General features: G+C 37.5%; 1 protein-coding gene across 1 annotated transcript; it reads left to right on the forward strand.

Annotated features, from left to right (window-relative positions):
* Positions 1-4,330: 4,330 nt before the first annotated feature.
* On the forward strand, positions 4,331-14,417 carry LOC134577343 (zonadhesin-like). Its single transcript, XM_063436048.1, has 3 exons — positions 4,331-4,520; positions 13,431-13,481; positions 13,919-14,417. The coding sequence occupies exons 1-3, from the start codon at positions 4,481-4,483 to the stop codon at positions 14,323-14,325; spliced, it is 498 nt and encodes a 165-aa protein (XP_063292118.1). The 5' UTR covers positions 4,331-4,480; the 3' UTR covers positions 14,326-14,417.
* The last annotated feature ends 2,383 nt before the right edge of the window (positions 14,418-16,800 follow it).

Here is a 16,800-nt window from a genome sequence, read left to right on the forward strand (position 1 = left end):
ATCTGTTAGGTATAGAAAGTAAAATAAAGATTTAATCTTCCCTTGTCACCTATGTCTGGGTTTAGAATTTATTATATTCCATTAGCAATTAGACAGTCTCTTATCACTTGGTTTGTTTATATTACACATTACATTCAGCTCGGGCAAAGCAGTCAGTTTTAGAGAAAGGATAGAAATTTTGTGTCTCTTTTGTTAGCTTGAAAGTAACAAAATGGAGTCTGGTCTGTTTAGATTGACTTCAGAATATATACTTTTCATTTCTATCATAGCACAAAATGTCTGCCGATATAAATACCCTGACAGGACCAATCGTGCAGAGTGTATAAGATACGTGGCAATAAAATAATAAGATGTGTTACACTCACATTTACATGAGCCATAACCAGCTCGGGGGTAACAGGTGTTCAGCAGAATAATCCCTGCTTGTAGGATATTACGAATTCTTTTCCTCTTTGGGTCTGATGGTGTCCAACTCTCAGGAGAAGGGAAGAATAGGAACAACAAATAGTGCTCACTGATGATATAATGTGGTATAAATAAAAAGAAAAGGAAATATACTTGTGACAGACCCCTTTTGGAGTGACAGATACCATCTCGGAGAATTGCCGTTGTATTTGGATTATTGTGGATTTCGGGTACTTGTGGATCCGTACGGTACACACCGCCACGTGGAAAGAACAATGGGTCGCGGCCATTTTGACCGCATGAACTAATGACCGAACACTCACGAACTTTCCACACGACGAGTTTCAACCTTACCGGTAACATACGCCCATACTGGTCGACAGATCCAAAGTACCGAAATGGAGACACCGGATCCAAGAGAGATTATTTGTTTATGTTATATGGTTCCTGAGTAAATGGTGCAAACGTGTATCTAGCGAACGGCCCAACCGATCTAGGGGATTTTCACGTATATTGTTCCCTTAGATCTCCGTTCCCTAATACACGTAGCACATTGCATTTTCATTATATATTGTGTGTGTTATTAAACCTGTAATATTTGTGAAATATTCTGCCCGGTACAGTGGGAGTGACTCCCACTGTAAATGTATTATCTCCTCCGGATACGGGGAGGAGTTGTTGTACGGCATAAAAGCCCGAGTTGCAGAATAAACATTATTCCTACTTTGACCCTCAACACAGAGTCTCGTCTCGTGCTTGGAGGGGATGGCTATTACTTGGATTCGTAATTATTGGGAACCTGTTATGCTTTAGCTGACTTCATTCTTGGGGGAAAGGACACCTTCTCAGCGGCGTAAACCCCTACTACACCGGGGTGCCGCTACAATACTCACAAATTGAAGTGCAGATCTCACTGCACTTGAGATATAGCGTGGGCGGTATAATCCCCACCTCAGGATATATAAAATGCCAGGAAAAGAAATAATAAAAATGTTATATGTGTAAAAATAATAAAAATCATATGAATGGCACAGAAGTATAGACAAACTTAATTTATTATTTAAAAACCACACTAAAATCCATTAACGCGTTTCACTATTTTGATAAAAACCCCAGTGGTAAAACGCGTTAATGGATTTTATTGTGTATTTTAAATAATAAATTAAGAATTCGTAATATCCTACAAGCAGGGATTATTCTGCTGAACACCTGTTACCCCCGAGCTGGTTATAGCTCATGTAAATGTGAGTGTAATACATCTTATTATTTTATTGCCACGTATCTTATACACTCTGCACGATTGGTCCTTTTCCCTTTGTGTTTTCCATATCACGAGAGGATTTGAAGTGTCAAAGAAAGAAAGAACACTCTACCAGTGGAACGTGTGAAACAGACATTTTATTCTATTTTTCCTATATATTGGGACTCATTTTATTATTTATATATTTTATTTTGTTTTATCTTGGCGCAGCCTTTTTCTCTTTTTTCTGTATATTCACTGACACACACTCACTTATGGACACACATTCACTCACAGGCACACACATACATTGACACACACTCACTCACAGACACATACATACACTCACACATGCATTCACTGACAGTCACGCACATAAATTCAATGAGAGTCACACACTGATGCTGACACACTGTGACAGAGCTCCCTGTACCCCTGGCTGGGTACCTCCACCAAGGACCGCTTCCTAACTGGAACAGTGGACAACCAGCAGCACTTCTGCCCACAGTCTCAGTAGCTTGACTGGGGCCCTGGAACCGCTCCTTCCTGGAGCCGAATGGGGAATTTGTTCTAGACACTCCCAGGCACTGGACGACACTCAGTCCTGGGAGCTCTAGTCCTTACAAGGACTTTCCCTGTTGAATTCTCTGCAAGCTGGAACAACAGACACAGGAGTAAATCTTCTTTCCCTCTAATAACAGGACGACACACAGTTTTGCAGTGTAAGCTGGAATAGATTTGAATGGTGCCACACTTGGCCTTATATGACAATCCCCATGCAAGGGGTACGCACACATGGACCTGATGGCAGACTGATTTACAACATCACAGACCAATAACAATAAGGTTACAAGGCAAGACACTCCCACACACAGCACACAATCCCTCCCCTCTGCCTGGGAGATAATTGGATAAATAACTGTACTAATTCTAATCCAATTATCTCCAAGCACAGAAAAAACATACTTTTATATAAAGTCCCAAAAGTACCCCAAAACACATGATATCCTCTGATAGCCCTGATCTGGGTGACCAATATATCCAAAAATCACCCAGATCAGTTCAGGGGTTCAGGAATATCCTAAAAGTCATTTATTTGACTGACCGCAGGGATGGTCCCATAGCCGAATATAGTTCCATAGAATCGCGGCTAAGTGCCGCTGGAGGACCGACTGGAAACCACAAAGTTTTCATGACGAAAATAGTTTAAGAGCATTCACGACTAAGTTACCCTGAAGTCTATTCGTGGTTTTGGTCCATGCGAACAAGATGGCCGCCACCTCGTGATCGAACACTTAGACCACTGCGGTGGAAATTACAACAATGTTTCAATTAAGCTTAACAAGCTCCAGGGTTGTCTATGGTTCGTGCGGCTGTTCTGTAAATGAACCATATAGTCCCAATTGCACGAACAGAGCCTGTTCAAAGTATTTTAGCCAGGTATATTGCAGGGGCCATAGTCACAAGGTAGGAGGTTGGCAAACAGGCCCCTCCAAAAACTTGTGGCAAACTCACTTGAAAAGGGGAGTTTGTCACACACACACACATTTTCTCATACACTCAGAAATTATTAATTTTTATTTTGATTTAAATTCACCTAGCCTCCCTACCTTTGGGAGAACTGAAGTGGATCCTTTCCTCGAGGTCCAGTGTGACTCCTGTGACTGTCATCTTCATACTCTGCTCTATCGCATGCTGTTTAGTGATGCTGGGGCCATAGTGAAGTCATATTCCAGGTCCCGGCACCAAAGCAGACTGCGAAAGGAAGCAGAGCAAGAAGAGAAGGAAGATTATAGCTCCCTCACCTGCTGCCTCAGGGACCCTACGGTGGCCACCCAGCCAGCACTTCGGCCAACATGACACTAGGCTAAGAAGGCATTTCTTAAAGTTGAGGGGAAGGATGACATTTTTTTGCCGCCCTCCTTGAAAGTGATGCCCAAGGCAATTGCGTTGTTTGCCTCACGATAGATTACAACTGGATTTCTGACTTCTGGGCACAAGCCATTTTCATTGTGCAGTATTTTTCCAGTGACAAGTAATCAGCCCTATGTCTGAGCTGTTCCTCTGGACTGATTCTGGATACAACAAGAGCATTAGAACAGTTCACATTAGCATGAAGAGCTAACCATCGACGTTACCGTTGTCAGACTTGTACTAATAGATAAAAACTTGGAAAGTGCATATACAAGGGGTCGAATGATAAAAATCTTTACTCTGGTTAAATAGCACATACATGATTTACGTAAAAATTAATAATGGGCAGAAATAGTGCAACAATGCATGCAACGCTTAAAAATAAATATGGCAAACAAAATTTTAAAAAATTGTGTGTGTGTGTGATGTGTGTGTGTGTGGTATGGCGCCTACAGTCAGTGCTAAATCTATAGTGAGTGTGGGGTTCAAGGAATCCTATGGAGATGGTAAGAGCCCTTATCATTCTGTATATAACTGCTAACACCTCCAGGTTTCTGATCAGATCCTCTCGTGTCTGGATGTTGCACTAGGTGTGGTTAACACCAATCTCTCGGGGGCAACATTTTTGCAGATGTCTATTACGTTGATTCTTTGTGTGTCATTTATAACCTGAATAATGGGTAGAATTCCTAATGATGTCATACAGTACGTGTCTGTCGCTGTACACAAACCAAATCTCTTAATGAGCTTTACACCCATTCACTGCTCTCCTATAAGTATCTTCATCCCTCTGCTTGTGTCTAACCATAACCGAGACAGAACGACAGAGAGAACAAACCTTACAGATAGTGACAAGATCTAGTTTGGCAGAAAGAATTACCGTAACTAATACAAACTAACCAAGATACTCTGCAGATCAATATGGTGAACAGAATATCCATGAAGCTTTTTCTGACATTTGGTGAGTACAATTCTGGAATATAGATGGAGTCTCACTCATAATCATGGTCAACAGGTAGCCCTCTGGCTGATGCTTCTCAAACAAGAAAGAGCAACATAGCAGCAGGTTATTGACATTAAGAAACATTCCAATTCGTGTCAGGTGAGGTTAGTACTAATGCACCTTGTACTTACCTCAACACATGTTACAGAGTGTTAAGAGATGTCACTTTCTGACACTGGTCAGCTGTTTAAGAGTAGATTCCACGTTATTATGACAAATTTCAGGTAGAAACCAGTTGGTTTTTTTATTGTGTTTTGTTCGTTGTACGATGCGATTAACCCAAATCCTATACAGATGGTTTGTACATGTTTTAATCTCTGTAACTGGTTTGGCGGTTAGTCATTTCCACTGGAAAGGGTGTGTTTGTGTGGGGATTTAGACCTCGTTTTGATAAACGCTGATTTTTTTTGTTGCGTTGTTCTTCATTTTTTAAGAAAACAAAGTTTATGACATGGTAAAATAGTTTTTTGGTTGCTGGTGTAGCTGCTCAGTAGAAGTTTGTACCTTTTATTATCTCATATAACTTCTACTATTATAACTGAAGAATGGGTTTTGTTGTCATGAAAATGTAAATGTTACCTCATTGTTAACCAAAGATTAGGAACTTTCCATAGTTTTTATGGATTTGTCATGACGGATGTATTTGTATTTCTATCTGTTCTGTGGGTCCCAACTGTACCTATGTTTCCCTTGGTAAAACCTCTAATTACATGGAGTGCGAGTGATTCAGTGCTGAATGCTGGGTAGGAGGTTGAAGGAGGCTGACAGACATTGTACTGTTAGTGCATAGCAGAATTACATAGAAACATAGAATGTGACGGCAGATAAGAACCATTCGGCCCATCTAGTCTGCCCAGTTTTCTAAATACTTTCATTAGTCCATGGCCTTATCTTGTAGTTAGGATAGCCTTATGCCTATCCCACGCATGCTTAAACTCCTTTACTGTGTTAACCTCTACCACTTCAGCTGGAAGGCTATTCCATGCATCCACTACCCTCTCAGTAAAGTAATACTTCCTGATATTATTTTTAAACCTTTGCCCCTCTAATTTAAGACTATGTCCTCTTGTTGTGGTAGTTTTTCTTCTTTTAAATATAGTCTCCTCCTTTACTGTGTTGATTCCCTTTATCTATTTAAATGTTTCTATCATATCCCCCCTGTTTCGTCTTTCCTCCAAGCTATACATGTTAAGAAATGTTTAACCTTTCCTGGTAAGTTTTATCCTGCAATCCATGAACCAGTTTAGTAGCCCTTCTCTGAACTCTCTCTAAAGTATCAATATCCTTCTGGAGATACGGTATCCAGTACTGCGTACACTACTCCAAGTGAGGTCTCACCAGTGTTCTGTACAATGGCATGAGCACTTCCCTCTTTCTACTGCTAATACCTCTCCCTATACAACCAAGCATTCTGCTAGCATTTCCTGCTGCTCTATTACATTGTCTGCCTACCTTTAAGTCATCAGAAATAATCACCCCTAAATCCCTTTCCTCAGATGTTAAGGTTAGGACTCTATCAAATATTCTGTACTCTGCCCTTGGGTTTTTACGTCTAAGATGCATTATCTTGCACTTATCCACATTAAATGTCAGTTGCCACAACTCTGACCATTTTTCAAGTTTACCTAAATCATTTGCCATTCTGTTTGTCCCTCCTGGAACATCAACCCTGTTACATATCTTAGTATCATCAGCAAAAAGACACACCTTACCATCAAGACCTTCTGCAATATCACTAATAAAAATATTAAAGAGAATGGGTCCAAGTACAGATGCCTGAGGTACCCCACTGGTGACAAGCCCAAGCTTCGAATATACTCCATTGACTACAACCCTCTGTTGCCTGTCACTCAGCCACTGCCTCACCCATTTAACAATGTTGAAATCCAAACTTAAAGATTGCAGTTTATTGATAAGCCTTCTATGTGCAACAGTGTCGAAAGCCTTACTGAAATCTAGGTAAGCAATGTCTACTGCACCACCCTGATCTATTATTTTAGTTACCCAATCAAAAAAATCAATAAGATTAGTTTGGCATGATCTCCTTGACGTAAACCCATGTTGTCTCTGATCTTGAAATCCATGTGTTTTTAGATGTTCAACAATCCTATTCTTTAACATGGTTTCCATTACATTCCCCACTACTGAAGTAAGGCTTACTGGCCTATAGTTGCCCGACTCCTCCCTACTACCTTTCTTGTAAATGGGCACAACATTCGCTAACTTCCAATCATCTGGGACTACTCCTGTTATCAATGATTTGTTAAATAAATCTGTTAATGGTTTTGCTAGTACACCACTAAGCTCTTTTAATAGCTTTGGGTGTATTCTATCAGTTCCCATTGACTTATTTGTCTTTACTTTTGACAGTTGAAATAGAACCTCTTCCTCTGTAAACTCACATGTAACAAATGACTAATGTGTCCTTTTTCCAAACTGAGGTCCCTTTCCTTCATTTTCATCTGTAAATACTAAACAAAAATATTCATTGAGGCAGTCAGCTAGACCTTTATCCTCTTCTACATACCTTCCTTCTTTTGTTTTTAATCTAATTAATCCTTGTTTTACTTTCCTTTTCTCATTTATGTATCTAAAAATGTTTTTTCCACTTTTGTTTACTGACTGTGCTATTTTCTCCTCTGCGTGTGATTTGGAAGCTCTTATAACTTGCTTAGCCTCTTTCTGCCTAATCTTATAGATCATTCAGTCTTCCTCACTCTGGGTTTTTTTTTATTATTACTAAATGCTAACTTTTTGTTTTTTGCGATTTTGGTCATATCTGTGGCATACCACAGTGGTTTCTTGAATTTTTTGCTTTTACTGACAAGCCTAATGCGATTTTCTGTTGCCTTGAGTGCAACTTTTAAATAATCCCATTTCTCTTGGACTCCATTTAAATTGCTCCAGTCTGACTACTTTACACATATTCTAATTTTAGAAAAGTCTGTTTTTCTAAAGTCTAAAACTTTTGGTTTTGTGTGGTGTGACTCAGTCACTGTTCTAATATTAAACCACACTGACTGATGATCACTGGATCCTAAACTTTCACCTACAGTAATATCTGATACCAAATCTTTATTTGTTAACACTAAATCTGGTATGGCCTCTTTACGAGTTGGCTCCTCAACGACTTGTTTTAGAGACAATCCCAGTAGGGAGTTTAGAATATGTGTGCTCCTGGCACAAGCAGCTATTTTGGTTTCCCAGTTCACATCAGGAAGATTAAAGTCACCCATGATGATAACTTCCCCCTTCATTGTCATTTTAGCTATTTCCTCAACTAGTAGATTATCTAACTCTTCAATTTGTCCTGGGGGCCTATAAATTACACCTACACAAGTTACTGTGTGATTACCAAATTCTAACGTAACCCAAACTGACTCTATGTTCGCCTCACTAACCTTTATTAGGCTAGATTTTATGCTATCCTTTACATACAGGGCCACCCCTCCCCCTTTCTTGCCTTCCCTGTCTTTTCTATATAAAGAGTACCCTGGTATTGCTTTGTCCCAGTCATTTTTCTCATTATACCATGTCTCAGTAACAGTGAGAGTGCGAGTGATTCAGTGCTGAATGCTGGGTAGGAGGTTAGAGGAGGCTGACAGACATTGTACAGTTAGTGCATAGCAGAATTATTATTTCTGAATATCATATGTTGATAAACATGTATAGAATTATTTATTCATTCATGCAATTTGTTGGTAAACCCGGAGCACAGACATGATAAACATACGTTTTCCTGCCAGTAATTAAAGGAACTCTCCAAGCACAATAACCACTACAGCATGGTTTAAAGTGTTTAAAGAATTCCTTTAGCTGGAATGTGTATCACAAAGAAGAATCTGAGCAGATTTGGTTAAAAAATATATGAATTTCTATTGAAAATCAGGCTGATAAACGAAGATTAATTGAAACAGTCATTGACTATCCAGAAATGCAATGCTGAGACTTGTGTAATATGCGTTATTCTGCATTGCACTTTAATGTCATATATATATAATTATTTATCAGCTCAATTGTATTCCAGAGCCCAGAGTGCAATATGTAAGGAGTGACAGATAATATGGCCTTTAATTTGACATATGAGACACTATACAAAAGGGATTGGGAATCTTAAGGTCTAGTGTTTGCAGCAATAAACTCAATATTTTTATATCTTGCTGGTTTTAGAATATTCACATATTGAGCCATAGCAGCTAGTTATCTGATCCTTAAGAGAGAAGGATATAACCAAAATCCAGAAAATGATAACAGGTGAGAATGATAAAAGGAAATAATAAAAATCCAGAAAGCGAGAACATGTGAGAGAGATAAAAGGAGATAATAAAAATCCAGAAAGCGAGAACATGTGAGAATGATAAAAGGAGATAATAAAAATCCAGAAAACGAGAACAGGTGAGAATGATAAAAGGAGATAATAAAAATCTAGAAAACGAGAACAGGTGAGAAAGATAAAAAGAGATAATAAAAATCCAGAAAGCGAGAACATGTGAGAATGATAAAAGGAGATAATAAAAATCCAGAAAGCGAGAACATGTGAGAATGATAAAAGGAGATAATAAAAATCCAGAAAACGAGAACAGGTGAGAATGATAAAAGGAGATAATAAAAATCCAGAAAACGATAACAGGTGAGAATGATAAAAGTAGATAATAAAAATCCAGAAAGCGAGAACATGTGAGAATGATAAAAGGAGATAATAAAAATCCAGAAAACGAGAACAGGTGAGAATGATAAAAGGAGATAGTAAAAATCCAGAAAACGAGAACAGGTGAGAATGATAAAAGGAGATAATAAAAATCCAGAAAATGATAACAGGTGATAATGATAAAAAGAGATAGTAAAAATCCAGAAAATGATAACAGGTGAGAATGATAAAAGGAGATAATAAAAATCCAGAAAACGAGAACAGGTGAGAATGATAAAAGGAGATAATAAAAATCCAGAAAGCGAGAACAGGTGAGAATGATAAAAGGAGATAATAAAAATCCAGAAAGCGATAACATGTGAGAATGATAAAAGGAGATAATAAAAATCCAGAAAATGATAACAGGTGATAATGATAAAAGGAGATAATAAAAATCCAGAAAGCGATAATAGGTGAGAATGATAAAAGGAGATAATAAAAATCCAGAAAGCGAGAACATATGAGAATGATAAAAGGAGATAATAAAAATCCAGAAAACGAGAACAGGTGTGAATGATAAAAGGAGATAATAAAAATCCAGAAAGCGAGAACATGTGAGAATGATAAAAGGAGATAATAAAAATCCAGAAAGCGAGAACATGTGAGAATGATAAAAGGAGATAATAAAAATCCAGAAAACGAGAACAGGTGAGAATGATAAAAGGAGATAATAAAAATCCAGAAAACGATAACAGGTGAGAATGATAAAAGGAGATAATAAAAATCCAGAAAGCGAGAACATGTGAGAATGATAAAAGGAGATAATAAAAATCCAGAAAACGAGAACAGGTGAGAATGATAAAAGGAGATAATTAAAATCCAGAAAACGATAACAGGTGAGAATGATAAAAGGAGATAATAAAAATCCAGAAAGCGAGAACATGTGAGAATGATAAAAGGAGATAATAAAAATCCAGAAAGCGAGAACATGTGAGAATGATAAAAGGAGATAGTAAAAATCCAGAAAACGAGAACAGGTGAGAATGATAAAAGGAGATAATAAAAATCCAGAAAATGATAACAGGTGATAATGATAAAAAGAGATAGTAAAAATCCAGAAAATGATAACAGGTGAGAATGATAAAAGGAGATAATAAAAATCCAGAAAACGAGAACAGGTGAGAATGATAAAAGGAGATAATAAAAATCCAGAAAGCGAGAACAGGTGAGAATGATAAAAGGAGATAATAAAAATCCAGAAAGCGATAACATGTAAGAATGATAAAAGGAGATAATAAAAATCCAGAAAATGATAACAGGTGATAATGATAAAAGGAGATAATAAAAATCCAGAAAGCGATAATAGGTGAGAATGATAAAAGGAGATAATAAAAATCCAGAAAACGATAACAGGTGTGAATGATAAAAGGAGATAATAAAAATCCAGAAAGCGAGAACAGGTGAGAATGATAAAAAGAGATAATAAAAATCCAGAAAATGATAACAGGTAATAATGATAAAAGGAGATAATAAAAATCCAGAAAGCGAGAACAGGTGAGAATGATAAAAAGAGATAATAAAAATCCAGAAAGCGATAATAGGTGAGAATGATAAAAGGAGATAATAAAAATCCAGAAAATGATAACAGGTGTGAATGATAAAAGGAGATAATAAAAATCCAGAAAATGATAACAGGTAATAATGATAAAAGGAGATAATAAAAATCCAGAAAGCGAGAACAGGTGAGAATGATAAAAAGAGATAATAAAAATCCAGAAAGCGATAATAGGTGAGAATGATAAAAGGAGATAATAAAAATCCAGAAAATGATAACAGGTGTGAATGATAAAAGGAGATAATAAAAATCCAGAAAGCGAGAACAGGTGAGAATGATTAAAAGAGATAATAAAAATCCAGAAAATGATAACAGGTGATAATGATAAAAGGAGATAATAAAAATCCAGAAAGCGAGAACAGGTGAGAATGATAAAAAGAGATAATAAAAATCCAGAAAGCGATAATAGGTGAGAATGATAAAAGGAGATAATAAAAATCCAGAAAACGATAACAGGTGATAATGATAAAAGGAGATAATAAAAATCCAGAAAATGATAACAGGTGTGAATGATAAAAGGAGATAATAAAAATCCAGAAAACGATAACAGGTGATAATGATAAAAGGAGATAATAAAAATCCAGAAAACGATAACAGGTGTGAATGATAAAAGGAGATAATAAAAATCCAGAAAGCGAGAACATGTGAGAATGATAAAAGGAGATAGTAAAAATCCAGAAAGCGAGAACAGGTGAGAATGATAAAAGGAGATTATGAAAATACAGAAAATGATAACAGGTGAGAATGATAAAAGGAGATAATAAAAATCCAGAAAGCGAGAACAGGTGAGAATGATAAAAGGAGATAATAAAAATCCAGAAAGCGAGAACATGTGAGAATGATAAAAGGAGATAATAAAAATCCAGAAAGCGAGAACATGTGAGAATGATAAAAGGAGATAATAAAAATCCAGAAAGCGATAATAGGTGAGAATGATAAAAGGAGATAATAAAAATCCAGAAAGCGATAATAGGTGAGAATGATAAAAGGAGATAATAAAAATCCAGAAAACGATAACAGGTGTGAATGATAAAAGGAGATAATAAAAATCCAGAAAGCGAGAACAGGTGAGAATGATAAAAAGAGATAATAAAAATCCAGAAAACGATAACAGGTGTGAATGATAAAAGGAGATAATAAAAATCCAGAAAACGATAACAGGTGATAATGATAAAAGGAGATTATGAAAATCCAGAAAATGATAACAGGTGAGAATGATAAAAGGAGATAATAAAAATCCAGAAAGCGATAATAGGTGAGAATGATAAAAGGAGATAATAAAAATCCAGAAAACGATAACAGGTGTGAATGATAAAAGGAGATAATAAAAATCCAGAAAGCGAGAACAGGTGAGAATGATAAAAGGAGATAATAAAAATCCAGAAAGCGATAATAGGTGAGAATGATAAAAGGAGATTATGAAAATCCAGAAAATGATAACAGGTGAGAATGATAAAAGGAGATAATAAAAATCCAGAAAGCGATAATAGGTGAGAATGATAAAAGGAGATAATAAAAATCCAGAAAACGATAACAGGTGTGAATGATAAAAGGAGATAATAAAAATCCAGAAAGCGAGAACAGGTGAGAATGATAAAAAGAGATAATAAAAATCCAGAAAACGATAACAGGTGATAATGATAAAAGGAGATAATAAAAATCCAGAAAGCGAGAACAGGTGAGAATGATAAAAAGAGATAATAAAAATCCAGAAAGCGATAATAGGTGAGAATGATAAAAGGAGATAATAAAAATCCAGAAAACGATAACAGGTGATAATGATAAAAGGAGATAATAAAAATCCAGAAAACGATAACAGGTGTGAATGATAAAAGGAGATAGTAAAAATCCAGAAAGCGAGAACAGATGAGAATGATAAAAGGAGATTATGAAAATCCAGAAAATGATAACAGGTGAGAATGATAAAAGGAGATAAAAAAAATCCAGAAAGCGGGAGCAGGTGAGAACTGAGAATTTGATGTCAGTCGTTGGAGAAGTATTTGGCTCCGGAAAACCTTGTGAGCAGTTGTGGTATCAGAGAGATCATGCTCTGTGAAGGTAATTGAGAAGATGGATAAATTATTGGACCGGGAGGCTCACTGAGAACAAAGGAAAGTGATATCTGGCACGCTGAACATTGATCAAATAAAATGGAGATTGCTTGAGGAGAAATTTGGAAAAAACAAACAAACAAAAATAAAAATACTGAAAACAATGTGAGTTACATTTGACTCTTAAGAAATCAATGACATTCTCGTCCCTGTAGCCCTTATGGCTCTGTGGGATGACATTCTTCTAATTCCTGATCTGTAAAAGCTCTTTAAATAAGCATGGCATTCCAGTTTGCTAGTAGGATACAATAAAGACTAAATTCCTGAGACAGCCTAGACCATCACTGGTCCATCTGGTTCTAAGTCTGGATCGATCTCAATGTCCTGGCAAGGTCATCTGAGCCTTCATCCTTACCAGGTCAACCCATCGGCTGCCATTGAGCTGGACCTCAGGACAAATACAATCTACCGTTATATCTGATCTGTACAAGTATTAATATACAAATCTGAACAAACGTGTGATTAAATCCAATAAGATACGTATCTAACAGATTATTTTAATCTTTTTGTTCCAGGTTTCTGTCTGATAACAGTATCTGGCCAAGAAACTGCAAGAGCACAGCCAGGTAATAAAGCCATCCCGGGACACTCGTCTATGCAGCGCCCTCTGTATTTCATTGTATTGTATGTTTGCAAAACAAATAACAGAAATGCAATAAATAAATGTATCACACAGTTACTTACCTTAGCTTGTGGCCATTTCTGAGATTTTGTAACAAGGTATCCACTAAACTATGAACTGGTGGCACGTGACCACTTAAGGCCAAAATAGGCAAGCTGTTAAATAGCTGACTTGGGAGTTATTCCAGTATGGTGGTTTTGGTGTGAGACACTGCCAGCAAATAGCTGACAGTTGCCCGTTTAGCTCTTTTTAAGATAAAATCTTCAATCGATTTATTTTACCCTCAATATTGCAGTTATTTCCAACCACATTATAACAAATACAATAAAATATATTATTTGGCAATAATTCTATTTTCTTTATTATTTTATTCCAATGCAGATGCCTTTTGTGAGCCCAATAAGATGTTTTACCCGTGCAAGCCGTGCCCCAAGAGCTGCGATAATGTGGAAATCCCCTGCTTGAAGCTATGCCAGCCCGAATGTTATTGCAAACCTGGCTACGTCCTGACATCATCAACTTCCAACACGTGTGTCCCTGAGACGCAGTGCACCTCCTGCGGCCCTAACGGGAGGTTCGATGATTGCAATGCCCACTGCCAAGCCACCTGTGAAAATTACATGCAAGCAAACCGGGCCTGTCCCATGATGTGTGTCCCGGGCTGTGTGTGTGAACAGGGGTACGTCAAATACAATAATGAGTGCATCCGCCCCGAATCATGCCCAAAGAGGGGCCGTAACTTTAATCCATTACTGAGCAAACTACTGGCTGGAAGATACACAAAGTGAAACATACTAACTTTATGTATTTTATTAAGAATATTATATTAAATGTCCCTGTTTTATAATTTTTTGCTTTCAATAAATTATATTTAAACATTTGTCTGTTTTTGAGCCTTTAAATGTTAAAGTGTGAATATTCCAAATCTAGCGAGTTATAAACATATTGAGTCTCCCGATGAGCTAGTATGACAATGTGGAATGGGTCTGGCCTAACACACAGGAAGTCAAAATGAAGGCACGTTATTTGAGAAATAGTTTCTCTGTGGGTAATAAAATGTATCCCTGCTTTGTCAGAGCAGTCCACAGAAAGCCTGTACACTCCTAATTGGGGTAATCTTTACATGGAGTGTCCCAAATTGTCACATTCAGGGTTCTCTGCAGTAGACAGTAACTGAAAGAGGGGGGAATCCCGCTGGGCGTATTAGGAAGCAGCTGGTAAAACAGGCTAAAGACAGTTGGTATAAAAAGGGTAAGAAATACCGGCTTCCAATGTTGGGTCCAGTCTGGGAGCAATTTCCAAGTGAGTATTGTTTATTTTGGATTCATTGGTGTTTTAGCTTATGGTGTCTCCAGTTTGAATTAAAAGGAATTGTGGGCACACCCAGAACAGTATCGAAGGAATGGTGCAGCTGTATAGACCAAACTTATACATAATACAGACACTCAGAAATACAGTATTAAAAGTTATAGGTTACTTAAAATCACGTTTCTCAGCAAAAAAAATATGGGGATTCAGTTCCACCATATGGACATATTGTTTTGAACCCACTACTACTTCACAGTACCCCAATATCGGTGGGTCCTACACTAATTACTTCGCAGTACCCCAATATCGGTGGGTCCTACACTAATTACTTCGCAGTACCCCAATATCGGTGGGTCCTACACTAATAACGTCACAGTACCCCAATATCAGTGGGTCCTACACTAATAACGTCACAGTACCCCAATATCGGTGGGTCCTACACTAATTACTTCGCAGTACCCCAATATCAGTGGGTCCTACACTAATTACGTCACAGTACCTCCAATATCAGTGGGTCCTACACCAATTACATCACAGTACCGCAATATTGGTGGGTCCTACACTAATTACGTCACAGTACCCCAATACCCCAATATCACAGTACCCCAGTATCGGTGGGTCCTACACTAATTACATCACAGTACCCCAATATCGGTGGGTCCTACACTAATTACATCACAGTACCCCAGTATCGGTGGGTCCTACACTAATTACGTCACAGTACCCCAATATCAGTGGGTCCTACACTAATTACATCACAGTACCCCAATATCGGTGGGTCCTACACTAATTACATCACAGTACCCCAGTATCGGTGGGTCCTACACTAATTACGTCACAGTACCCCAATATCGGTGGGTCCTACACTAATTAGAACGTGGGAGATAAATAGTGCTAGTGCTAAATAAGCTAAAGTCTGTTTTAATAATCCTTTGTAAGAACACAGGAAGGTATATATTTGAGGAGGTTTTGGATAGTAATGTCATTTTAATTATAATTTTTATTTGCTATAGAGCAGATATATGATATGCACTGGGAGTATATAGATCAAGGCACTATCACTTTAATAGTTTAGTTTTGACATGTACCCCAATACATGGGGCATGTTTCTAATTGTGTTTATTACGCAGTCATTAGCCTGTTCTTGGATTTTTTATTTACATCATTTCATTGAACTATTAACCTTTTTACATAGAGCAATAAGTATCATCCAGTTGGTTTGGTTATTATAACATTCTTGTTCCCACACGCTCTTCCTTCGAGGCATCGTGTGATCGCCAACAGACTGAGTGTTCACAGGGCCGGTGCAAGGAATTCTGCCGCCCCCCCATGAAATCGAGTTTGTTTGTGTCGTGTTATTTCACTATAAGCCATAAAGAAACATTCCACTGGGTTTTGTTTTTGTTTTGTTTTTTTAACAGTATGGGAGATATAATCCCAAAGAAAATATGCCTTTATTTTAATTTATTTTCTTAAGTCCTGGAAAGCTGTGATCGAGTGTGCATGTGCAACTTGCTGGGGCCGCTGTTGTGCGCATGCACACTTGATCACGGCTTTCCTATGCTTCCCATTGAGCTCTAGTACAGGTCATTGAGAAGGTGGGGGAGCAGCACACGAGTACAGCATATCTGACTCCTCTGTTAGTTCTGTGGAAGCAAACCTTCCTGGCTGTGTGACAGGATTGACAGACTCCAGGCACCTAACCCCTCAGGAAGCTGAAATACTTTGTGTCTATACACTCTCTCCCTCTGCTGTTCCTTTACTTGTACTCTCCATCTTTGCTGGCTTTTCTTTAATCAATCTTTATTTTTTCGTAACTTTTTACCATTTTCACAGTTTTCCCTGTGTGTTTTTTTTTCCCGAATGGGTCTATTCATTAAATAGTAAGTTGAAAAATTAGTCCAAATAGAAAAGTTGGAAAAAGTATCAGATTTTGACCTAATTTTTAAGCTTTT

Source organism: Pelobates fuscus, chromosome 11 (genome assembly GCF_036172605.1).
Source record: "Pelobates fuscus isolate aPelFus1 chromosome 11, aPelFus1.pri, whole genome shotgun sequence".
NCBI lineage: Eukaryota > Metazoa > Chordata > Amphibia > Anura > Pelobatidae > Pelobates > Pelobates fuscus.